Source organism: Azolla caroliniana, unplaced genomic scaffold (assembly GCF_043228905.1).
Source record: "Azolla caroliniana isolate FFs.n. ecotype wild unplaced genomic scaffold, voAzoCaro1.0.p SCAF_14, whole genome shotgun sequence".
Lineage (NCBI taxonomy): Eukaryota > Viridiplantae > Streptophyta > Polypodiopsida > Salviniales > Salviniaceae > Azolla > Azolla caroliniana.
The window spans coordinates 8,813,076-8,839,606 of NW_028230449.1; the positions used below are offsets into that span (position 1 = coordinate 8,813,076).

General features: G+C 39.3%; 3 protein-coding genes across 5 annotated transcripts in view; 1 reads left to right on the top strand and 2 right to left on the bottom strand.

Annotated features, from left to right (window-relative positions):
* LOC147855403 (oxidoreductase, zinc-binding dehydrogenase family protein) overlaps positions 1–12,847 on the top strand; it is a 66,949-nt gene extending 54,102 nt beyond the window's left edge. For 2 of the 3 annotated variants that reach the window (XM_087330567.1, XM_087330566.1), the window contains 5 exons: positions 9,939–10,118; positions 11,486–11,567; positions 11,644–11,751; positions 11,829–11,987; positions 12,334–12,847. In XM_087330567.1, the coding sequence (XP_087186693.1) occupies positions 9,939–10,118; positions 11,486–11,567; positions 11,644–11,751; positions 11,829–11,987; positions 12,334–12,530 (726 nt within the window). In that variant the 3' untranslated portion in view covers positions 12,531–12,847. The remainder of the gene's footprint in view (positions 1–9,938; positions 10,119–11,485; positions 11,568–11,643; positions 11,752–11,828; positions 11,988–12,333) is intronic. The other variant, XM_087330568.1, reaches the window with a different exon arrangement.
* A 1,881-nt stretch (positions 12,848–14,728) lies between these two features.
* On the bottom strand, positions 14,729–18,517 carry LOC147855404 (Transcription initiation factor TFIIE, beta subunit). The gene is made up of 4 exons (XM_087330470.1): positions 18,154–18,517; positions 15,554–15,685; positions 15,349–15,465; positions 14,729–15,267 (listed from the first exon to the last, which is right to left on the bottom strand). The coding sequence occupies exons 1-4, from the start codon at positions 18,424–18,426 to the stop codon at positions 14,923–14,925; spliced, it is 867 nt and encodes a 288-aa protein (XP_087186596.1). The 5' UTR covers positions 18,427–18,517; the 3' UTR covers positions 14,729–14,922.
* Positions 18,518–20,389: 1,872 nt separating this feature from the next.
* Positions 20,390–24,460, bottom strand: LOC147855405 (uncharacterized). Its single transcript, XM_087330070.1, has 6 exons — positions 24,390–24,460; positions 24,175–24,311; positions 23,599–24,089; positions 23,437–23,507; positions 22,192–22,243; positions 20,390–22,101 (listed from the first exon to the last, which is right to left on the bottom strand). Exons 1-6 carry the CDS (start codon positions 24,458–24,460, stop codon positions 20,476–20,478), a joined length of 2,448 nt encoding a protein of 815 aa, XP_087186196.1. The 3' UTR covers positions 20,390–20,475.
* Positions 24,461–26,531: the final 2,071 nt, after the last annotated feature.

The window sequence follows — 26,531 nt, forward strand, 5'->3', positions numbered from 1 at the left end:
TTTGGTCTGGCAAACCAGCCTCATATGACCATTTACGAATTTTCGGTTGTGATGCGTTTGTACACATTAGAAGTGAGCTGAGAAATAAGCTCGGTGCTAAGTCCACCATGGGCATTTTTATGGGCTATGGTGATGAAGGTGAAATGGGCTATAGGATTTGGTTACCTCAGTCCAGAAAAATTGTACGCAGTCGGGATATTGTTTTTAATGAAGAAAAATTGCTGAAAAATGCTTGTTCCTTTGTTGGGAACTCTAAGAGCGTTACATTTCAGCAATTACAGCCATCCACAAAATCTGAAAATAAACCTCATGATGCTATACCAAAGGTTGAATATGATGATCGACCGGTTATCTTTGAGCCAGAAGTTGGACAGCAAAGAGATGCTCATGAAGGTATTGGTCAACGAGATGAAGGTACTGAAGAACAAAATATAGATGTCGAACAACATGCTGGACATGGTTTGCAACAGCTAGAAAGTGCTGAAAATGATTTTCCTCCAGATTTAGAACCAATCCCAGAAAATATTGATCATTGGGTACGTAGGTCTAATTGTTCAAGGAGGCAGGTATATAGATATGACCCCTCTTTGCATTATGTCATGCTGTCAGATGAGGGTGAACCTCTTACTTAATAAGGAGGCAATGTCATGTGAACTTAGCAGTAAGTGGGAGCTTGCAATGCAAGAAGAAATAAAATCTTTATATGCAAATGATACATGTGATCTTGTGTCTTTACCTCAAGGAAGGAAAGCTCTTCCAAATAAGTGGGTTTATAAGGTAAAGGAAATTGAAGGGAAACCAAAATACAAGGCAAGATTAGTTGCCAAGGGTTATGCACAGAAGGAAGGTATTGACTTCCAAGAGGTCTTCTCTCCTGTTGTGAAGATGACCACACTTCGTGTGCTATTTGCTCTCACTGCAATGCTTAATTTGGAGTTGTACCAAATGGATGTAAAGACCGCTTTTTGTCATGGTGATATTGATGAAGAGATCTACATGAAACAACCTGAGGGTTTTGTAGTCTCTAACAAGGAGCATTTGGTATGCAAACTAAAACGTAGCTTGTATGGCCTAAAACAAGCACCACGACAGTGGTATAAGAAGTTTGATACTTTTATGCTTTCTCAAGGCTTTGATTGTAGCTATGCAGATCATTGTTTATACACGAAAAAGGATATCGATGACAGTCCTATCATACTTGTTCTATATGTGGATGATATGTTGCTAGTTGTGAAAAGAAAGACTAGTCTTGATGCTCTAAAAGATCAACTGAAATTGGTCTTCTCTATGACAGATTTGGGAAATGCAGAGCATATTTTGGGCATGAGAATCAGTAGAAACAGAAAAGACAAATTGTTGTTTTTGTCACAAGAAAAGTACATTGAAGAAGTGCTTAACAGATTTAATATGGCAGAAGCAAAGTCCATTGGAGTTCCTTTGCCGTCATATCTTAAACTCAGCAAGGCTGATTGTCCAAAGGATGAGATGGAAATCAATGCTATGAAGGGAATTCCTTATGCATCAGCATGTGGTTCTCTAATGTATGCTATGGTAGCTACTCGTCCAGATATTGCTTATGCAATGGGAGTTGTTAGTCGCTATATGTCTAATCCCGGGAAAGCACATTGGGAGGCTGTCAAGTGTGTTTTCAGGTATCTTAAAGGTACACAGAGAAAATGTTTATGCTATGGGAAGGGTGCATTAAATGTGTAGGGATATTGTGATGCAGACATGGCAGGTGACTTGGATACACGTAAGTCTACTAGCGGGTATATATTTACAGTTGCTGGTGGAGCAATGTCTTGGTGCTCCAAATTGCAAAAGATTGTAGCACTGAGTACTATTGAAGCTGAATATATTTCAGCTATAGAAGCTTCAAAGGAAGCTATATGGCTCAGCAAACTTGGTGAAGATCTTGGCATGTCTGTTAGTACTCCTGTGTTAGGATGTGATAGCCAGAGTGCTGTGTATCTAGCTAAGAATGCCATGTTTCATTCGCGCACCAAAAACATTGATGTGCGACATCACTTTATCAGACAAGTTTTGGAGGATAGTCTAGTCACATTGACCAAGATCAAAACACAGGATAATCCTGCAGATATTCTCACTAAAAGTCTTGGCAAAGCTCAACATGAGCATTGCATACAGTTAGTGGGAGTTACTTGAATGTTCACATCAGACCTTTAAGTGGGAGGTTGTTAGGTGTAAAGGCCCGTAGTTCACAAATTAGGTAATTATTTGTATATGTGAACACATTGTTCACCTGGACAGGACACCTCCTTTTATAATGTGAACGCACCACTTTCTTTGTAAGGTTAACTAATATAATAACCTTTTTTTCTTGTGTACCAATCAAGGCGGTTGGGTACACCAAAGATCTGCGTGTCTCTACTCTCATCTCTACTACAGTCCTGTTTGCTGAACGTCATCTCTCAATAGTTGATCCGTCAAACATCCCTCTTTACCTTTAACCACTTGCGGTTGTGGGTGTCTTTCTTCTTCGAAGCTTTCCAGCTCCCCCTCGTCGGTCACATGCTCTGCATCCGGAAATCTCCGGGGGGCTCTTCTCTCTCTTAGAGGGTATCTACGTCCTTGACTTTCGGCCACCGGTTCTTCAGTTAGTTCTTCATCCAAATCCGATTCGGAGTCTTGTCCGGTTTTGTCGTCCGATCCTTCTTCAGTCGATTTAGTCCTTTGTCCGAATCCGGCCGGTTCAGTATGGTCTTCGGCTGACATCCGGCTCCTAACCAGTTGAATCCTTGCATCTTCCAACCGATCTCTATCGGTCGACCCGGAGGATACTATCTTCTTCTCCGATTCCCTGTCGGCGATGGTCTTTCATAAAGACTATGTCCCTACTCCGGATCACTTTCTTTTCGGCTAGGCTCCACAGTCTATAGCCGAACTCATCATCACCGTATCCAAGGCATATACATGGCTGAGTTTTCGGGTCTAGTTTGTTGGGAATAAAGGGCCATTGTGCCTTTTATTAGTGCACGACTGTGAACGCACTTGTAGCACACTTTTGACTTGTATATACATAATACCTAGAAACAAAAAAAGAGGTACACTCTTTGTACCCAAGACAACGTGCATCTCTCTCTCTCTCCCTTTGTCTCTCACTCAGACTCTCTCCCTCTCTGTTTTTGACCTAAACCCTAATCCTCATGCTGCCTTCAAACTAGTATCGGAGCAGAGTTTAGGGTTTTCTGCAGAGCAGGTTTGGTCCTCTTAGCCTTTTATTAGTGCACGACTGTGAACGCACTTGTAGCACACTTTTGACTTGTATATACATAATACCTAGAAACAAAAAAAGAGGTACACTCTTTGTACCCAAGACAACGTGCATCTCTCTCTCTCCCTTTGTCTCTCACTCAGACTCTCTCCCTCTCTGTTTTTGACCTAAACCCTAATCCTCATGCTGCCTTCAAACTAGTATCGGAGCAGAGTTTAGGGTTTTCTGCAGAGCAGGTTTGGTCCTCTTAGAAATACTCAAGAGGAAGCAAAGAGCCGCAGATGATACTTCATTCATGTCAAGAGGTAACGTTGCCAACTATGCTTATTCGGCTACAAGTACTAGCAACACAAATACTCTTGCCTCTACACCAGAATGGATAATTGATTCTGGTGCATCTAGGCATGTGACAAGTAATGCTAGTGAATTCTCCTTGTATAGCCACTTAGCAATGGTAGAGAGCATTCAAATTGCTGATGGTACAACACAACCTGTAGTTGGCATAGGTACAGTGAAATGTACCGACTCTGTGACATTGTCTAATGTGTTGCATGCTCCTTCTTTCCCAGCAAACCTATTATCCATAAGTTCTATCATACACCAACTAAAATGTGTTGTTTCTTTTGATATTCCCAAGGTGATATTCCAAGAGAAAGGAATAGGTCGGAGAAAACGAGTTATGAGAACTTGTTGATACTTTATCACCGATGTATGGGACATACCTCTTATGGTGTTTTGAGTCGGGTGTATCCACACCTTTTTGAAAAGGCTGATAAAACAAAACTTGTTTGTGATGCATGTGAATTTGGTAAGCTTACTAAAAGCTCATATGCTAGTCAGGTCATAGGAGTTCCCATGCATTTGATGTAACACACTCCGATGTTTGGGGACCATGTTCCACAAGCTCTATTAATGGATATCGATATTTTGTCTCTTTCATTGACTACTTCTCTCGTATGACTTGGTTATATTTAATGAGGAAAAAGAATGAAGTATTTGCTTGTTTTAAAGATTTTCATAGAGCAGTTCAAACTCAATACAGTGCAGTAGTAAAAGTGTTGAGGTTGATAATGGAACAGAGTATGCTAAAATTACATTTAGGGCATACCTCTCAGATCAAGGAATACAACATCAAACTACATGCCCATATACACCAGCACAAAATGGAGTAACAGAGGAAGAATAGACATCTTCTAGAGGTAAGAAGAAGCATGAAAAGATTTCTATGAATGTCCTAAAGCAGCTGTGGGGACAGGCAGTTTTGATGGCTGCCGCATTGACCAATAGAATGCCCCTTAGAGTATTGGAGTGGAAGTCTCCATGTGACTTGTTGCAAGGGAATAGCTCTGGAATCCTTCCTTTGAAGGTGTTTGGATGTGTGTTTTGTAAAGGACACTAGACCATCTGTAGGAAAACTTGATCCTAGAGCTGTGAAATGTGTATTTGTGGGATACTCTGCTACACAAAAAGGCTATGTTGGAGTCCAGTAGAGAAGAGATTATTTGTAAGCATGGATGTGCATTTTAGAGAGTCGGAGCCATATTATAAACAAGAGGTAACTTCACCCTTTGATGACTTAATTGAGACTGAAAATATAAGGGAAGGAGATAATGGTGAGAGGTTGCTAAAAGTAGGATAAATTCCTTTGCTGATCCCTACATCAGCTTTGAAACAAGTGAGCGTAGGAGATAGGGAAGAAGAAGGAAAAGAAGACGAGGAACCTATATGTGTTGGGACTCAAGCTGAGGGGGAGTTAAAGTTCAGTGCCACTTTTGCCATCAAGTTCCATGTCCCGACTTGCCTCGACTTCTGAAATACCTATAGAACTCTCAAACCCAAAAATCATAGGTGATATGATTTTGTCTCCTTCTCCTATAGAGGTTAGGAGGACCTTCTTCAGTAATGTAGGAGTCCCTCTTGATCGTTATGGTTTTCCTCATGATATTGCTTAGTCTATCTCTTATTCTAACACATCAGCTACACATAGACCATTCATTGCATCATTAGACTTTGTCACTTTACCCAAGTGTTGGCAGGTTGCTAAAGAAGATCCAAAGTGGAAAGCAGCCATGCAAGAAGAACTTGGAGCTCTTGAGAAGAACAAAACATGGGAGATTGTGTCACTACCACCAGGAAAGAAGGTGGTTGGGTGCAAATGGGTGTTTACAATAAAACAAACCCCAAAGGGAAAAATACATCGATACAAGGGACGATTGGTGGCTAAGGGATATAGTCAAACATGTGGTGTTGATTACGATGAGACTTTTGCACCTGTAGCGAAGATGAGAACTGTTAGCACACTTATTTCCTTAGCAGTGAATAAGGATTGGAAATTACATCAATTAGATGTAAAAGATGCATTTCTTCATGGAGAGTTGATGGAGGAAGTGTACATGGATATCCCCCCAGGTTTTGGTACAATTCAAACAGTAGGTAAGGTTTGCAGACTAAGGAATTTGATCTATGCACTAAAGCAATTTGCTCGAGCCTGGTTCCATAGGTAAAGAAGGGCTATGGTTTGTATGGGATACCAACAGATGAATGCAGACCATACAGTGTTTTTTCGACAACACAAGGAGCATACTACATTACTTGTTGTGTATGTGGATGATATAATTATCACGGGTAACGATGAAGGAGAAATTGCGCAACTGAAGGTGAAATTGGGTAGAGAGTTTGACGTGAAGGATCTAGGATTGCTACTATACTTTCTTGGAATTGAGGTAGCTCGTGGAGCAGAAAGAGTTGTTCTATGTATTAGATCTTCTCACAGAAACTGGAATGTTGGGTTGTAGGCCCGTAGCTTCTGATTGGGCCAGTTGTGCTGATGATAGGAAATCCACATCAGGATATTGCATGTTTGTTGGGGGCAATCTGGTCTCTTGGAAGAGTAAGAAACAATCAGTAGTAGCAAGGTCAACAGCTGAAGCAGAGTATAGAGAGCTATTGTTGTAGGAGTTGCGGATATGTTATGGCTGAGAACTCTCCTAGTAGAACTAAAGGTGAATCAAAAAACTCAGATGATGCTATGGGGTGACAATAAGTCAGCAATCAACATTGCCAACAATCTGGTACAGCATTACAGGACCAAGCACATCAAAATCAATAGATTCTTTATCAAGGAGAAGCTTGATAATGGAATATTAAAATTGAGTAATGTTTCTATTGAACATCAAGTAGTAGATTGTCTTACAAAGGGACTTGGGCTAGTAGTAAGTCTTACGAGATTGTGTGACAAGATGGGCTTAGTGGATATTTTTTCACCCATCTTGAGGGGGAGTGTTGAGAATGATTAAAAGTTATAACAGCTAGCCCAACGGCCAGATCTTGGCCTTTATAAGGAGGAACTTTCTCCTCATGTAAATATGAGCGATCTCTGTATTTTCTCCCTCCTGTTGTGACATACCAATGTATATTATTGAACAAATGTGCTTTCTCATTTTTCTATTGAAGCAAAACTCATTTTCCATTTAGAACGGTTTGCACAAGTGAACTATCTGGTATCATTTCATCAGCAGAAATTAATTGTTCCTTTAAATCTTTGATTTTCGTAAGAAAGCTGTCCATAGAATCACGTTCGTTCATGTGCTCACTCTCCAACTGTTTTTGGAGATAAGCAACACGAGCGTCATTTCTTTCTTGGTACAAAGTGGTAAGAGTATCCCAAGCATCCTTTGCTGTCTTGCAAGAACGAATATGGGGAATAATGGCACGTTTCACAGACAAAGCTATCAAAGCATGTGCTTGAGCATCTCTGCCATCCAAACGAAGTTGCTCTGCATTTGGTACAACAGAAACTGCAGCATCAGCATGAGTAGGATGATCAACATCCTTGACAGAATCAGTACCATCAACGTTTGTGTTCTCAACAACAAGACGTTTTTCAACCCCCTGAACGACATTCCACAACCCCTTTGCTACTAATACATGGCGCATCATATAAACCGAGAGAGGGTAATTTGTTCCATCCAATTTATCCTCAACAACAAGCATTCGAAATACATCATTGCTCTCAGCCATGGCCGTTGACTAAACACGTTTTGATGCAAAAAAGGGACTCCTGAATGAATAAAAGGGAATAATGTACCTCTTTGACTTGGAAGATGAACCATCGAAGAGAAAAGGAAGCAAATCTGATTACTGTGCAACAACCGCACAGAAGAGGGTTGTAGGAATGTCGTAGAAGACTCAAGGAGGCTTTTAGTAGGATTGAATCGACTTGGAAGCAGAAAAAAAACACAACTGAAACTGCAGAGAAAGAAAACACGCAAAAATTGTTTTGCAACAGCAGAAAATGCCACCATAGATGGCACAGAAGAACTGCGTATGGGGTCCGTCGCCTTGTTGTTCTCTCATTGCGTTGCTGCTCAAAAGTCGCTTAGTTGCTCTGATACCATTGTTGGGTTCTTGTTTTGAATCCCTAAAAAAACTTTTACACTTTACGGTTATGAGAGTATTTATAGACGGGGAAAAAGCCTCCTAAAGAGGGAAAAAATGCCCTGTGGTCCTAAGTGTGTTCACACACATCACTGTCCTAAGTGTGTTCACACATAGCACTGCCAAAATATGTCAACATAACAGGTGGCTGGTCATGCTGAAATCTAACTCTTTTATGGTCATCTTTTGAGGTATAATTGTTTTGAAGCAGCCACACCATAAAGGTCAGATTCGCATCTGACCTTTAGGCAATCGCAGTATAGAACAGTAAGCTCCTTCTTAATACCCAAAATTTCTTGAATTAAGCACTTGTGTACTCACCGCCATTGTCTGTACGCAAACATTTCAGTTTTTTACCTGTTTGGGAGGCACAATTGTTTTGAAGCAGCCTTGCCTCATTGAAAACAACATCCCGGCTGCATATAACCTTCTTGAGCTGGGGTATCCAAATCCTGTAACCCATTTCGCCGCCTTCACCATATCCAATGAAGAGGCCTTTAATGGACTTGGCGTCAAGTTTGTTTCTGCTCTCAGGCCTTATGTGTACAAAAGCCTCGCAGCCAAAGACACGTAAGTGATCATATGAAACAAGTTTGCCAGACCAAACCTCTTCAGGGTTGGCAACTTTTAAAGACATGTGAGGGGATCTATTGCATACATGTACTACAGTTTTGAGTGCCTCTCCCCAAAATCCATGAGGGAGATTAGTGGTGGACAGCATGCATCTCACCCTCTCACAAAGTGTCCTATTATATTGTTCAGCCAGATCATTAGAAGAGGGGCTGTATGGAACAGTAAGCTCTCTCTTAATACCCAAAATTTCACAAAAGTTCTTGAATTCAGCACTTGTATACTCACCACCATTATCTGTACGCAAACATTTCAGTTTTCTACCTGTTTGGGCGGTCACAAATGCATGAAAATGCTTAAACGCAGCAAAGGCTTCATCCTTAGATTTAAGCAATTGAACCCAAATTTATCTGACTTGAGAATCTTATGTTTATTGCTAACCGGATGCTTTCGTCATGTTCATTATTTTTACTTTTTTACATTTATTTTGGTTCGTTCTCAAAAGCAAGACAATATTTTAAGATGTATAATCTCTGTTTTGGTGTTGTAGGACATTTGGCCTGTTAAAGAGATGTTACATCTTTCTTTCTTTCCATTGTTCTACCACTTTAACTCATAATGTCCCTAGGCATATTTTATCCCTTTCCTTTCGTAAATGTATTTATAACAAACTTCACCCTTTTCTTTTCTTTTGTTTAAAGGTTTTGACCTTCACAAAGACATATAGTTCTTGTTTAGTTTATTATTATTTTGCTGCTGCTGCAGCTAGCCTCTTTGGCACCCTACTATTATTCATAACAGTTTTCTCACATATCAGTTTGCATCTGTAAAGAATCTGATATGATTCTGTGCAGCGGAAGGGATGTGTGTGGAAAGAGGAGAGGAGAAAAACACAAGATAGACGAGCAATGAAGTACTCAAGAAGAAGATGTATATTAACAAGGAGAATATTTAGTACAAAAAATGTAGCATTACAAAGAGCAACAACCGACACTCTATGAGGTAGGAGGAGGGTGCTTTATATAAGGTCACCCTCTCTCTTCATTAAACACACACTCTCGAAGCTCATGGGTCATGGGGCATGTGGAACTCATTAGTTATGTTGCATAGAATATGATTCTATGACACATAGTTAATGTGTAGAAAGTAGTGGCTAATTTTGACCTTTGAATGTTCATACATTCTCAAAGGTGTGTTCGCACACTAGTCTAGGTTGAGCTTGATTCTCAACAGCATCTTTCTATTCTTTTCCACTTTGGGCATGAAATGTCAATGAAAATCGAAGACCAATCACGTCTCAATTGACTTACAGCCAACATGATAAAAAAATAGGATGATTGACCATCTGATATCCATAAAGAACGGTGTGGCTGATTTTCTTTCAAAGAACAGCTTTATATAGACTTACAGTAAACCTCTGGACAGCAGCGGAATGGTAAATATAGAGAAGTTTTGAGCAGGGTCAACTAGTTCTTGGATTGCCATCTTTCAAGTATGGGGTGGACCAACTTCCTATTTAAAGCTTTGTGATGAGTTTTAGTAGAATTCAAATGTTGCGAGAAATTTCTGGAAATCATTAAATTACTGTGGTTCTGATCTCCTGTACTGAACTTTAGAAGTTAAAATCATCACGTGCTGCGGTGAAAATTTGCAGAGGTTATTGCTTGATATCCTTGGTCTGTGTTTTGCATTGCAGGTGTGTGCTTTACTTGGAGGTGGTGGGTATGCAGAAAAAGTATCTCTGCCAGCTGTACATCTCCTACCCATCCCAAAAGGAGTTTCTTTATTGGATGCTGCTGGATTTCCTGAAGTTGCATGCACTGTCTGGTCTACTGTCTTCATGACTAGTCACCTGTCGGGCGGTGAAAGCTTCTTGGTAAACAGTTTTAAATTCCTCAGCAGTTACTCTCTCCTGTTATTGTATTAGGGCTGTACCCTAGTGGTATGTCAATGCTTTACTAATTCAATGTGGAATGTAAGAGTTAAATGCATGACCTTTTGGTCTCCTAAAACTGTCTGGGCTCTCTGTTAAGATCATATTTTTCTTTTCTTACTCCACTTTGACGAGTTAACATCTGCAGTCATAATATTTATTCTTAGGGCTCATACTCTTTGTCAGTCGATTAATTATGCCTCTCTTTAAAAAATGCTAATATACTTTTCTATGTCTCTCCCACATGAATCCAGCTTTTATACTCCACAAAAGGTTAGAAATACCATCAATTGGTTACGATTCAAAAACGCCCAAGATCATCATGGATTGTTTAGGGTGCTACTCACCATGCACTGCCCTATTTCCAGCATTATGCATTGGCTGCTCATGATATCCAGGTGCATGAACATCTGCTCATCATCTCTGGTAACATTACCACAGGCTGATCATGATTGTCAGCCATTTGTGGCTCTACCTGAGAGAGTTTATCTTCACCAATTGCTATTTGGCTCACTATCATCACCGATATGCCTTTTTGTTATGTTTCTTAGAGGTACTACAAGATTCAAGTAGCTTAATCTCAGTGAAGACAACATCCTGGCTGTGTATAACCTTTTAAACTTTTAAAGCTGAGGTAGACATATTCTATAACCCACTATACCATGGAAGATGCCTTTACCAGATTTTTTATCAAGTTTATTTCTGACCTCATGTCTAACATGCACAAATGCATCACAACAAAAGATGCATAGATGGTCATATGAGGCTGGTCTGCCTGACCGAACCTCCTCAGAGATGTTACTAATAAACAATGTATGAGTGGGACTATTGCATATTCATATTTGGATTTTAATAGAAGAACAGAAGAAAACTATGCTTTCCATTGTGCTGTTTCTTATGAAATAAGAGGGAGATACCATTGCCTCTTCAAAAATAGCTTTGGCCTTTCACAAATATTAAGACTAATGGTGCTAGGACTGAAGCAAGTAGTAGAATGAAAACACTACAACCACAATAGCCCATCAGCAAAGAACCATTGAAACTTTTAGAATGATCAATGATCAACACCAGACTGTCAATTTATCCGCACATGTATGTTTGAAGTACTAGTAGTGTTAGGTATAATCAGTCATCAACCCCAAACTATCCCCAGATGTATTCTTAGAGCTCACAATGTTTATGATGTGAGAGCATGTGTGTTATACAGTGCCCATTGAGTGAAAGTTTGACATCATATGAAGATGAGTTAGAGGAAACTTGTTGTCTACTTGAACACTTGTTAATCACTGCATTAATTCCATCTTGCATAGGTTCATGGAGGTTCCAGTGGCATTGGAACTTTTGCAATCCAAATGGCAAAGTATATGGGTGTACGAGTATTCTGTACAGTAGGTAAAGAGAGTGAGGGTTTTGTTTTCAAAAGTAGTATTTGATTGTTATTAGTTGATGACTATTCTGTCTGTGGCAGGGAATGAGGAGAAGCTGCAATATTGCAGGAGTTTAGGGGCAGATGTTGTCATTAACTACAAAGAAGATGATTTTGTCAAACGTGTAAAAGAAGAAACAGGAGGGAAAGGTAGTATAACTTGTTACAAGTTTACATGGTGCTACAAAGATTCTCCCAGAATCTGCTAATCCAACCTTTCTTCTCAGGTGTAAATGTCATTTTAGATAACATAGGAGCATCTTATCTTGAAAGGAACCTGGATGCTTTGAGTGTTGATGGAAGACTCTTCATCATTGGGTTTCAGGGCGGTGCAAAAGCAGAGCTGAATCTTGGGCCAATCCTTGTAAAACGGCTTACCATTCAAGGTGTTCTTAGTTTGGCTCACTGTATCAGTGTGTATAAGATAATGTACACCCAGTATTTATATTTCTTATATGCTAAACACTTCTATGAAGCAAGTAGACAACCATGATTTCCTGTATCATGGTTGAGAGGAAGAGGAAACATTTCATCTTTTTTCCTTCAGGCTTATATGTTAGTGTGGAAATCTCATTACACATACATGTGGTATGCGTGTATATATGTATATTTCTCTATTTGTATTACTATGTAAAGTCTGGTCATATGTACATATATTTCTCTGTATATCTTATTGTATTTGAAAAGACTAACAAGGTGTATTCTATCTAAAGGTTTCCCTTTGACATGCAGCGGCAGGTTTGCGTAGCAGAAGTGTGGAGAACAAGGGCCAGATAGTTCAAGAGATTCGCACTCATGTCTGGCCTGCCATAGAAAGTGGAAAAGTGAAGCCTGTCATTTACAAATCTTTTCCATTAGCTGAAGCAGCAGATGCTCATAGGCTCTTGGAATCTAGTCGACATATAGGAAAGATCTTGTTGACAGCTTGATATGTTGGAGATAAGTTGAACTCCATAGAAATAAATTTCCGTTGTGTACATGAAATAGATTTTAATAAGCAATAGTATATATTAGAACTTGAGTTTAGCTCAAAACTTAGCCTTTTACTTTTGGTTGTGTATATTTGAATACTATGGAAATGTTTTTATTAACAAGGGTTTAATACACATTGTATGGTATAATCGTACAGTTATGCATGTTTGAAAATGCTGACAATTGATCATACGAGGAACCATTTGCTTTCAAGAACTTGTTCTTATTTGAGAATGATTTGATAATTATGATTGGTGTTGAGATGTTGGATTAATTATCTTCATATTCTGATGATGATTGGTGATGTCCACTGATTAATGCATGTAAATGTATGCATTTTGTGAATTGCTGGATTAATTGGGCAATGTCCGAATGTTAATTGATTAGCAATTGAATATTGGAGTCATTAGCAAAGAGGATAGCTACTAAATGTGTTGACTGGGATGGAATTGGAATGATTACTGAAATCAAGTGATTAGTGAGATTCATGGTGGGCTTGAGTAGTTAATTAGGGAATTATGTAGCGATTATCAAGAAAATCAATGACCAAATGGAATGGTGGATGGTAAAGGTGGAGGGAAATGTAATTAGTGATTGATTAAATTTAGATGAAGTTAATAAGTTTGTGGATCACTATAATATAGGCTCCGAGTAACATAATAGATGTATTAGGAATTGTATATAATAAAGTAAACAGGTATAAAACAGTTTAGAAAAAAAATTCATGAATTTTATTCACAAAATTTGTGGTCGTTTACATGCATTTTCAATTGCACTTTAGTTGGACAAAAGTGAACTTATTTTGTCTGATCGATATTGTCATTGATCAAAATTCCCTTGGATCCTTACCACTTGAACTCGACTATAAGATGCATTAATGCATGATATGGTTCAGATAGATTTGGGTTTTAAAATCGCAATGTTAGGGAATTTGGATCTTAAACCTTTTTCTTTGATACTTCATGCCCCCTCCCCTCCATATAGCCATATAAAACAATGAGATGAAGAATTTCTGACATAGTCTTGCATTTAATTTGCGATATGGTTCACATAGATTTGGTGTTTAGAATGTTGCAACGTTAGGGAATTTTAATCTTATAATTTCTCGTTGATAATTCATGCGCCACCCCCATATACCCATATAAAACAATCAGATGAAGAATTGCAGACACAACCTTTGTTATTGTTATGTATCTACTAACATTGCTCTTCAGTGATGGCGGTTTCTGATGAATCTCATCCCTAACTTTCAGGATATATATTTACATACAGAGCATAAAAAAATTATTTCCTGTGGGAACATATTTCTTCGTTACTTCATTCAGAAGCATGGACCTATACTGATGCAAAGTTTAAATCAAGCTTGGCTTATTATCTTGATTCAGATTTCTGGGATATTTCGTGCCCCCGGTGCAATAAATCTTAATCTTTGCTATGAAGAAAATCTCCCAAACTTATAGCCGATGGTTTCTTTCATATTAACATAAGATCTTAATTACATTCTCGGTTTAATATGCTAGAAGACGTTATGGGGCAGTTCACATGACAGTATTCACACTCCAACCAGGAGACATTAACATACGTACTTCCCAATCCCAAGTAATACTAGCGCATTATATAAAGACATCAACGATCAAGGTTAAACTTGCACTATTGATGCTGTCATATGCCTTGTGTGTAAATTTTAGGGTTGAAAATTAAAAGCTTTTATAGGAACGGAGTCTGTCAATTTTTATACCTTTGAAAGAGGCAGAGGGAATGGGCATATTGCAACGTTGCATGTAGGTCGCCAAGTTCATGGAAAAGCTTAAAGTATTAAACATTGTGTAAAGCTAGCTGGAGCTTGGAGGTTCCACATTCAACCCCATCACCAACTAGTACATTAGACCAAGATCCAAAAGGTCAAGAATGTAGACCCATTACTAGGAACCTACAAAAGCAACCTCTTGACTAGGAGAATACATGCTTTAACATCTCCGAACAAACAATTCAAATACACATTAAACAGAAAATCAAAGTTCTTCCAATTTGAAAGCAGACCTGATAGTGATAATAATCATAGCATGACTGCGCCTAAGTCTCATGCTCAACTATGTTACATAGCAAGTAAGACAATTTACATCATATCATGCCAACAATGTAAAAACAACCAATAGATCATGAATACACATTGGCATTGAAATCGTTCCCACCATCTGGGCATGTAAAAATGCATTTCCAAGATATATAAGATACAGCTTCAAAGTAGCATGGGATTTGCCTCAACAAATCAAGCTTGTGCAGAAATAATGATTACACTTTTAGACACTGGGATTTGATTAAGAAAGTCCACTTGCTGTTTTTGCCTTCTTATTTGGAGATTGGAAGATTCTGGAAGAGTTCAGGCATATGAGCATTCGTAAGCTTAGTTCGTTTGGTGAAGTTCCGTTGCTTCTTGGCCTTCGGCTTCTTTGGCTGTACACCTTGCACTGCTGCAGCTGCCTTCCGCTTCACTGTATTTGTTGCAGGTTTCATGCCAGCTTTCTGGAGTTCTCTCTCTACATCAACAAATTCCCTTGGTTTCTCAATACCTCTAAAAAGGTCTTTCACATCGTCATCCACCTTAATCTGAACTTTTGGGTCATTGGGGTAAGCAATGTCTTCTTGTGAATCACTGTTCATTAACAACCAAACTTGGCCACTTGCTTTAAGATCCTGCAAAACATCACAAAGAATTGCATGAGACAAAAATTTCTTTAACCCAAAACTTCAAATGTGCAAAAAAAAATTATGTACCTGCAAATCCTTAAGTATGCCTGGATAGGCATCTTTAAGATCTCCTGTAGGAACACCTTCTGGAACCTTCCGAATCAAAAACAGCAAATCTTGCTTGGACTTCAAATCATGCTTCGACTGCAAGTCATAATGATAGTTTCAAAAGACCAAACTGGAGAAAAACAAAAAGTCAAATGAGTAGATGACAATGATCTAGAGTCTGGACCTTGTAGGAGAACCGCTGCCCATCAAAGGACACCTTAACATTGTTCTTCAGGCTGTCAAAAACGTCTTTGTTTCTTTTCACGTCCACAAAACACGTATCTTCAATCTCCTCGGGGGTCAAAGCTTGCCTTGTCTAAATAAAAGAAGGAAAAACATGATCACCCCACATTCTTGATAAATTTTCTGAAATAATACCTTTGCATCATATATCACTGAACAACTGCATTGAGCAACTACCACCTTGCCTATATCTAAAACGTGCATAAAACATATTGAGTTTCTTTACAGATTGGAAAGCAACTACCTCAGTACTTAATGAACATCTAACTTACATATAAATAAACGCAGGCCGAAATCTCAATATAAATCAGAGTTTTTCCACTTTTCATATTGTGCAACAGGAAAGTATGAAGTTAACAAATTATACTGTCTTCAAGCTCTACAACTAAAAGCAAGCAAAGAAACTGTGATACATAAGAACTTCTTTGTTTTTCAGATTTGTCTGAAAAAAAAATGCAATTGACCTTTACCAGCCAACATTTGACTTGCTCACAACTAGAAGCATGCATGAATTGTAATTTATCAGAGATCAAAGAACATGGAATTCATTAATTTGATTTGTTGCTGTAAGCCAAAAGAACTCTTGACCATAGTCAGAAGAGCAGATGATTGAGAAGTTAATGCATTGGCTTTTCTAGCCATTAAGGTTACTAAACCTATGTATAAAAACAAAGAGTAACCTGCGTAGAGCAAACTAAGGTTATTGAATTAGTTTAAGCCATCTGTTATATCTGTATCTTGGGGTAGGAGCACAGGTACTAACATCTCCATTGTATCATCCCTCTGTTGTAATCATACTTAAGACGCTCTGTCATGTATATAACTTATGTTGCATCCACTGTACCTTAGTATCATTTGGTCTAATTTTGCAGTTCCTACCTGAGGGAAGTCCAAGACAACCTACATCTAGTCCAGCTCATACAGACACTGGTGGTTGTGAGGTATTGTCTGCATCCTATAGCGACTTTTTTAAGGAAAATGATATTGAGATTCCTGATTCCCATTGAAAACAAAAAATTCTACAGATTCTAAAACTTTCATGATGCATTCAAATTCCAAAAATAGCCTATTTACGAAGTATCGTTTCTTGAAGGAAATGACAGTTGAAATTGAAATTTAGAAAGACTGTTAAAAGTTGCATAATACTACCAAAGATATTCTATAATATTTCCATATGAATATAATAATACAATACAGGTAGTGTGACATATACATTATGTACACATACACATACACATATACATTATACACATACACGTATACATATCCATATCCATATCCTTATATACATATCCATACACGTATCCACATACATATACATATCCACCAGATCCATATCAATATCCACCTACATATCCCTATGCATATCTGTATACCTATGCGTATGCATCTATCATTTCGACTCTACTAATAGAATAACGATAATATTGTTTTATGAGAAAATTAACAGAGTTACAGTGGACCCTCTTATATCATTTGGATGTATCCTCCACGTGACTCTAATGTTCATTTTATACTGCACCTTTCTCTCGCAAATCTCACACACATTGGCAAACTCTATTAAATACTCCTTCAATTCTCAATAAAGGTTTAATCATGGCATTGCAACAATCCAGCCCTTTCCTCGGTTAAGCTTTCACATTTATGATTACTTGAGGACCAACAGGCAAGAACAGTCATTCACTCTCAGTTTGGACCCATGTATGAAGCCAAAGTGCTAATACGCAACAGCTTTTAAATACTGAAGGCCTTGAGTTCAACATTAACAAATTATCACAAATTGACTTCCAAAACCATTTCATTTAATAACCCTTTATGTGAGAATGGCAATTCATTTTATAGCCCTTCCTACAAATTTGGGAATTGATGATTTTTAATTTCTTACGCTGGGAAAGATGTATGCATTCTCTTCTTCATAGGATGGCATGTTAAATATAGCTTTTGAAAAAACAACTAGGGTGCCCTTCATTTTATAGCCCTTTCAACAAAAATGGGTGATAGTATTTCCAAGAAACATCATGTTTCAGTTTCTACAGAATCAGAAGGCGCAAGTAAATTTTCATATAACATATACATATAGCTGTATGAAATTGGATTTCCTCAGAGCCACTTTGTGTTCTATGCTCTTTTATCCTCAAATCCTGGCGATAAATCACACCCAGCTCTATATCATATTCAGACTATCTCAGTGTCAGACCAGCTAACAAGCAAATATAGTGTTCGCTCAAGTTTCCAATGTTCCAAATAAACTAAAAGTCAAGACACTACGATATGAACTTCAAATCCAACACATATCCTTTGTCTGGTCATTAGGCAATCCATCCCAGGATATTTGCTACATGCATGTCCTTGGAAAGCAATCTATATTCAAAATTTTACTGCCTTAAATGGTCCTATGTTAAGGATTTAATGAATGAAGTGAATATCAGTGACATTGTCCCATTAAAATTAGTAAAGCTTGAGGCAGCGCCTTTAGGATGACGTGTAGTGATGAAAAGGTCACCTCGCTCCAACAAAAGGCAAGAGACATGGATATCTTACCTCTAGCAAGAGGTCAATGACACGTTTAATCTGTGCACCAACAGGAGATTTCCTGATTATGGCGATCTGCTGCAGTTTCTCTTTGTCACTGTTGAAGGAGAACCGCTGTGCAAGAGGGACTTGTTGTTCAGAATATGGAGATGGAGAAGGTCTTTTGGGAGGGGGAGGAGGAGGTTGCTTGGATGGGGCAGCGCGCACGGCTGTCTTCACAAGGGTGGCCTGAGCGCGTTGTTGCTGCTTGTTGAATCTCTCAAGCTGCTCCTGCAGGGCCATGGTATGTGTCCTGTAGAGAAAGATCTCCGAGGGGGGTTTCTTCGTCTACCCTTGTCTCACTCTACAGGCGATGATCTTCTTTCTCTCTCCCAAAAAGGCCGACCCGGATGCGGGTGACTCTTGCAGAGATCTCGTGTCTGCGACAGTCCTCGAAACCCTAATATCTTTCTTCTTGATATTAGAAAGCAATTCCACCTCCTCCTTCTGCGTCTCCTCCTCCTTCGTCGGCCTGCTCCTCCTCCTGCTCCTGCCGCATCACGACCCGTCACTACGTTTATGTATGTATGTATATGCATAATATGTATATGTATGCTCGTGACTAACTGCTACCAAATATTAAAGAGGGCAAGTGAGGGAATCGCGGAGAGGGACGGTGCAGGTCGCACCGTTGTTGGCGCGTTCGATCTCCACCGTCCAAGATGGATAAAAAGCTGACAACGTCTGTCACAAGGAGCCCGACTTTGTGAAAAGGAGCCCGACTCTGTGAAAGGGAGCCCGACTCTGTCAAAAGGAGCCCCGCTGTCAGACAGCCTCTACAAGAGGGAGCCCCGCTGTCAGACCACATCAGTAAGAAGGAGCCCGACTCTGTAGCAACAAACATCAAAAACTCCACAAAATTGTAAGTGTACAACAAATATTTGCCATGAAACTGATCATAAAATTTCTCAACAAAACCTAAAGATTCAAATAACAAGTCTTACATAAAATATTAAAATGTCAAATGTTGACAACCCTAAAATGAAATATGAATATACACGTTACATATTAAGATTATGGCTCATGTCGGGATGATTGCAAGATGCAACCACAATTTTTACAGCATGTAACATTTGAGTCCCTTGAAGTCAAGGTCAAGCCATCACAACGCAAACACCGAACCTTCTCATGGTCAACCAATGGCAATCTCCTCCTAGCCCGACTAGCACCTCTTTGTAGTTTTCCGGAGTGGGATTTGGAAGTGTTTGGGGAGCTGCCAATAAGTTCTTGCGAGATGTCTATTGTTGCACTTCTTTTGGCACCGATTTGTTGGTTGCGACTTATTGATCTACCATCTTCTTCATTGGTTGATTTTGGTGCACCAACGCGATACACCTTCTCAGCCACATCTTCCAATGTTTGTATACCTTCGACAATAGTTGCACAGTCGAAGGTTCCTAACCCTTGCTCGAGACATTGAAGTGCTTTCACGACCGTTTGTATTTTGGACTTGAATGATTCAATCTCGGATATTGTGGGGTTTGTCTCCTCTACTTGCTCTACCTCTGCCTCCACTTCTATTTCTGTATTATGGTCCATTCGCATTTGGGTCGTGTGATCTATAAAAGGCAATGAGCCACATAAATGTGGCATATGCCTCTCAATAATCATTCGGATACCTAGTAAATGCTTACATTTACTCACAATGTCTTGGCAATCACAATATGAGCATTGGAGTGAGACATTATACCATAGAGTGGGAGTCGTCATGCTCAAGATTCTAAACCAATATCGGGCCTCGTTGACAATTTCAATTGTGGAAGTATTGTCGACATACCTTTCCAATATTCTCTCCGCTTCTTTAAGTCGGGACCTTTGATCCCTACAATTCGCACGGGGTGCAAACCGACCACTCTCACATATTTCTTGTCGTTGCTTGTACCACTCTATTACCGTTCCTCCTATGCAAGTGCCAGTTTCACTGTCCCCGATTAAGACATGCAGAAGGTCGGTAATTGATCGGTTTATTCTTCCCCTCAAGGCAGTATACTTGATAAACTGCCAATGTCTTTCCACAATATTGGTAGTGTCAACGTGTCCATAGTTGAACATTCTACCAAACTTGGGCCAGAGTTTCCTCCACACACATGTTAAGCCACACCATCCTCCTTCTATATATTGCCAAACACCGGGCTTGTCCACATATTCTAACTTTAACTCCTCACACATTGCATTGAATGATGATTCAGTAATGCATTGCATCAGTTGGCACATTCGTTGATAAAGATGGATTCTCTCATTTGCACTAACTTTTGGCAACAAGTTGTCCACCCATGACTTTTTGGCGTGAAACTAACACAACAAAAGTCGACAATGTGTTTGGGACCGTTGCCCATTTACAACAATCCAAGATTGACGGTCTGTTACAACCACATTAGTTATGGCATTATATGATGTCCAACATTTATCGATCACTATCGCATTTGGCCTCACCATGGGCATCCTTGCGAATATGACTCTCAAACAAGTTTCTAATGCCACTTGCTCATGGTTTGACCCCTTATCAGAACTACAAAGCATGTACCATAATGGGATCCCAATTCCCATGGCGTTGGGGGCAACTGCTGCATATAATGGTAGCCCGAATTGGTTTGTTTTAAATGTCGAGTCGATTGCCCAAGAGTTGTTTAGGGTCAACCGCTTACACATTTCCAACATCCATTGATCTTGAAGTATCAAGATAAATGGTTGTATGGGGGGAGATCCTGGTTCACCAGTCAAGTAGGGTTGAACATGAGCCACTTTCCCAAGATCTCGGAGTGCATAGGCATCTTGCATCATCAAAGCCCAATCAACCTTAGTCATGACACTCCCGATTTTTAACCTATTTGCCATGTTATGGACCTCCTTTGGTATCATAAAGAACCGATAGGTAACAAGCTCTAATGGACTAGCCTTGGACTTATGATATGCTTCCTTACGCATGCTCATTCGTGCCACATGCCTTGCACACCCAACATCAAATAGGTCATCTTTGCAACAACTTATGACATTGGGGTGTACTGGCAAATGGTACACATCCGACCTACTACATGGTACATGACCACTATGAGGTCCATATATTGAAATGGTAAGTGTCTCAATGTCAACATCATCATTGATTCTAACGTCCACATGGAATGTGCACCCACATCGGGGTGTGCACCTGCGTAGTCGAGTGGAATTAGACGCAAGTCGAGATGTCCCAGCACGATGGCAACTATACCTAGTCACACGCATACCCTTCTTGACTCCTTTCCTTAAACGTGTGTGGTACTTGGTTTGCAAATCCGTGAGCGCATCATCTAATTGGTGGGTTTCTACCTTGATTACTTCTATGGGTAGGGTCTTGTTATATTTGGCCATGCTTGATCCCAAACCTTCTATCGAGTCGACCTTCGATACCGTTTGGCAACCACAACTTGTAATGAGTGCTTTCACGTACTCCGGTGGGATGCCATAATCACGTACATCAGTCGCATAAACTAGCTTTAACTCTTTAAGAGTCTTTGAAAACGTGTGATGGGATGTGTCACCATGTGACGCTAATACTACTTCCCTCCATTTCTCGACGTATAAGACTTGAAGATTAGGTGATGCTTTAAGGTAAATTGCACTCTCATTCCTGAGAATGAGACGACTCTTCATGCGCCTCCATGCATGAAGTGAAAGAGGTGCTCCCCTCGCGACATCACGTAATGCTTCCAATGTTACCTTAACTTGTCCCAATAAATCTTTAATCATCAAATTATACGTACCTCTTGAAAATGCAAAATACCTGGGGGAATAATACATGAAGGGATCGACCGCCTCATCCTCACGATCGGAATCTGATGACTCAAAAGGATCCTCCAATTCGTCCTCGGATGCATTGGATGACCATGACGTATCCTCCAATTCATCTTCCGACATGGCGAAGACACCATGATGCATTGTGCTCTGCATAGCAAATACAATATGATCAAGAATGCCAATGATTGAGGTGAATGAAATCAAATGAATTCAAGTGAATGAATTCAAATAATTCACATGAATGGGGTAGATTAATGATCGAGAATGAGAGTGAATGAAATCAAATGGCCTACAATATGATCAAATGAAATCAAATACAATATGATCAAGAATGCCAGTGATTGAGGTGAATGAAGTGAATGAAATCAAATGAATTCAAGTGAATGAATTCAAATAATTCACATGAATGGAGTAGATTAACGATCGAGAATGAGAGTGAATGATATGAGTGCGAGTGATTAATAGACTATTAAGGAAGGGAATGGGTTAATTGGGAATGATGGGAAGACTCTTAGTGCAGGCTACTGAATTTGGTGAATTAATTTACTGTAGTCGTTAATATGACTGTTGAGACGCCATCATTACACGTAGTTGGGCACTTCCCTATTACTGTGTTGGGCTCCCTTTTTTAATGAGTCGGGCTCCACATTATCAGTCGGGCTCCCTTTTTACCAGAGTCGGGCTCCCTTTTTAATGAATGGGGCTCCCTTTTTTAATGAACATGAATGAGTCGGGCTCCCTTTTTACCAGAGTCGGGCTCCCTTTTTAATGAGTGGGGCTCCCTTTTTTAATGAACAAGAATGAGTCGGGCTCCACATTAATCAGTCGGGCTCCCTTTTTACCAGAGTCGGGCTCCCTTTTTAATGAGTGGGGCTCCCTTTTTTAATGAACATGAATGAGTCGAGCTCCACACTAATCAGTCAGGCTCCCTTTTGAATAAGATTCACATTGAGTCTTGTTATGTCTTTGAAGAAGATTGACATCGGGTCTTGTTATGTCTTTGAATAAGATTGACATTGAGTCTTGTTATGTCTTTCGTATTGTTTACAACAAGGACCGAAGCACTCTTTCTATATACTTACTCTTTCTACAACAACATTCTTTGATTACAACACTCTTTCTATATACTTACTCTTTCTTGGCCTTTCTCAAAAACCATTGCCGTGACTACTTGTCAATAAGCTATTAGTTTTATTCTTTTAACACCCAAAACATACAACCAAATATACAACCAAAATGAGATTCAAAATGAGATTCATAATGAGATTCAACTATTTACCAGATATTACAAAATGATTTTCAGATAGAGTCCACATTGAGTCATTTACAACCAAAATGAGATTCAAATATTGATTTGATATTACAAAAATGAGAATGTACATCAAATTGAGTCATATACAACCAAAATGAGATTCAAATAATAAGACTCACAACCGGATTTGGATTTTAGGCCTCCTTGGTTGTTGGGTTGTCGATTCTGACAGTTGGTCTTGACCACCATCAATCTCGACATGTGTCTCATCTTCTGGCATGGGAATTCCATGATTCTTACACTAAAATTCATACATAAGATTCACACATAATCATTCACACACTAGATTTAGACTCACATAAGATGCACACATAATCATAAACCTTACTTACATAAGCTTCAGACACAGCCGCAATCTTCAACTTCAATTTTGCCATCCTATGCTCCTTTCCCTCGTCATACCTGGCCATCTGTTGGCTGACGAATTGGGCAATGAAATCGGCCTCCTTGGATGTTTGAAGTGCGTTCGGAGTGGCTTTGAAGATCTTAATCGCTCTTGTCCTCAACTTCCTCATGTGTGATTGGCGTGACCTGTTGTACTTTAGCTCCGGATCCAAAAAACGCTTTATTGATCGTTGTCTTTCGTAGTGGCTGAAGAATGACGTGGTTGTACTCCTCATGGAGGTCGATTGCTCTTCTTCTTCTATCTTTAGCCCTCGAGGCAGTACTACACGGATGCCATGTGCCTTCTGTAAATGAGCCTCCATGTCAACTTTTTTGCGAAACCATCGTACCTCTTTTCTACATGAATCTCCAACGATACATGTGCGACATTTGATACCTGTTGAGTCTCTTCCTGCCTTGAAGAGGGACATGGGGTCCACTACAACAATGGTGTGACATTTGCATTAGAAAAACCCAATATATACTTACTTCAATAATGATTATAAGAATGTACATCAACTCACCATTTACACTGATATCTTCAACACCTGGCCCCACGTCATGTATGGGGTTCGTATCCATGTTCGAGTCTTCAATAATGATGTTTTCAGCATCCATATTGTTGGATTTGGGGCACCTAGCACCCTTTCTTACAAAAACCCTAAACCATCATTCAAGTTAGCACACAAACATCACTATTTATACACAATATAAAGTTGAGAAATGATTCATGCCATACCTCCCTTCATAGGGTATTGTTTCACCCCAATCCGCATCAAAGTCTATGAAGGTCTTGGACCGACTAGCCATCTATACAAAACACATGCCAAAACATTACCATATGTTTGTCTTTAAATTCAAGAATACTTGAGTCTATCCTATTGTTTCTACACAATACATTAGTGTTAAGGATTTTGAAATGGACAAAAATTGTCAATGATTTCAAAAAATAGATCAATCTTAACAAATTCTAACATATCAATGTCAATAATTTAAAATTCATGAATGCTACTTGCAGTTTTTATTTTAGTTTTTGTAATATATATACATAGAGGGCACATTCTAAATTAAGGGAGATAGCCATAATAATGATACGTATTTAAATCATAGTCATAGTTCATGAGTTCATGACAAATAGTTGGTCTTCATGGAGAATCCTAATTTCATTTATCATTTAGAATACTATAATGGACACAACGTTTTACTTCCAACTTAAAACATACTTACGTAGACTTACATAGCACACAACTTTTTTTAGTAAGGCATTCATTACATTATTATTATTTGGGGTCAAGCCATCGCAAAGAATGTATACAAGATTTGAGATTTGACCTCTAAATGTGGGCATAAAAAAGCCCAATAATGCATGAATCACATGAGCAAATTCAAGCATTCAAATAATGACATTCAAACCTAATATGGATGATGATTGCTTGAATACACGTAGACAAGTATTATTTTTATTCCATGTCTACTCAAAACCATGGTTGATTGCTTGAAGACACAATAGAAGGAATAAAATCATATTAGGTTCAAGCAATCATCCATATTAGGTTGATGGTTTTTAAGACATGGAATAAAACCTAAACCTAATAGAAGGAATATGATACCTAATAAAACCCTAAACCTAATAGAAGGAATATGATACCTACCTCTAGATTGCAGGTGCTCGCGGACAACCGGTCTTGTGCCTCACGGAAGATGTCTGCAACAGGTGCTGCCAAACAACAGGTGGTGCGGCGCGCTCAAAAACCCTAAACCCTCAACCTCACGCTTCTTGTTTGAAAACAGGAAAAAAATGACAGAAAAAGGCTTTTTATACTTCCCTCAAACTAATGAGAAGGGCTCCCTTTCACAAAGTGGAGCCCTTCTTTAATGAGACGGGCTCCTTTTTCTGTGAGACAGGCTCCCTTTCACAAAGTGGAGCCCTTCTTTAATGAGACGGGCTCCTTTTTCTGTGAGACGGGCTCCCTCTTTAATTGGTGTGCTTTTTCGCACCTTTTCCACAAGGGCTCCCTTTCACAAAGTGGAGCCCTTCTTTAATGAGACGGGCTCCTTTTTCTGTGAGACGGGCTCCCTCTTTAATTGGCGCGCTTTTTCGCGCCTTTTCCACAGCCACATTGGACGATGCAGATCGCACGCGCCCTCATCTAGCGACCTGCACCGTCCCTCTCCGCGATTCCCTCACTTGCCCTCTTTAATATTTGGTAGTAGTTAGACACCACGTATATGTATATGTAAATGTATATTATGTATATGTATATGTATGTACATCATTTTAATTTCTCTGTCTCGCGCTCCTTCTCGTTTCGATTCGGTTTCGATTCAGTTCAAGGGAGGGAGAGATACATATCGATCACGCCACCGACGAAATGGCACCAACACTAACGGAAGGTCCATCAAATGAGGGACAAAAGGTATTCGAGAGTTTTTCTTTGTACATTAGATGGATATTGGTATTCATTCCAATTATGAGGAACAGGAACGCTATCAAGGAACATGACTAGACGAGGATCATCCTCTACTCGTTACAATTTTATGACCCTCCCCCACCCATTACATCAATTGGAAATCATCTCTATTAATTGGTGCGCATTGTTTTATGTTGGGTTGCCACAAGGAATCTCCTAATGATCATTCTCGCACAAATTTCAAAAATGGTCAAATCTGTTAGAAATATTGAGAATCGATTAGATAGGTATATAGAGTTACAACCACAGATATGGATACATATATGAAAACAAAACTTCTATTACATATGAGAGTAGCTCACAATGGTAGTTCACCCATGCGCTCACACCTTAGAGCTTAGATGGGATCTGGACCAGCTCACTACAAAATTAGTGGAGACTGATGATCAATCCAACCAATGTGTAAGAAA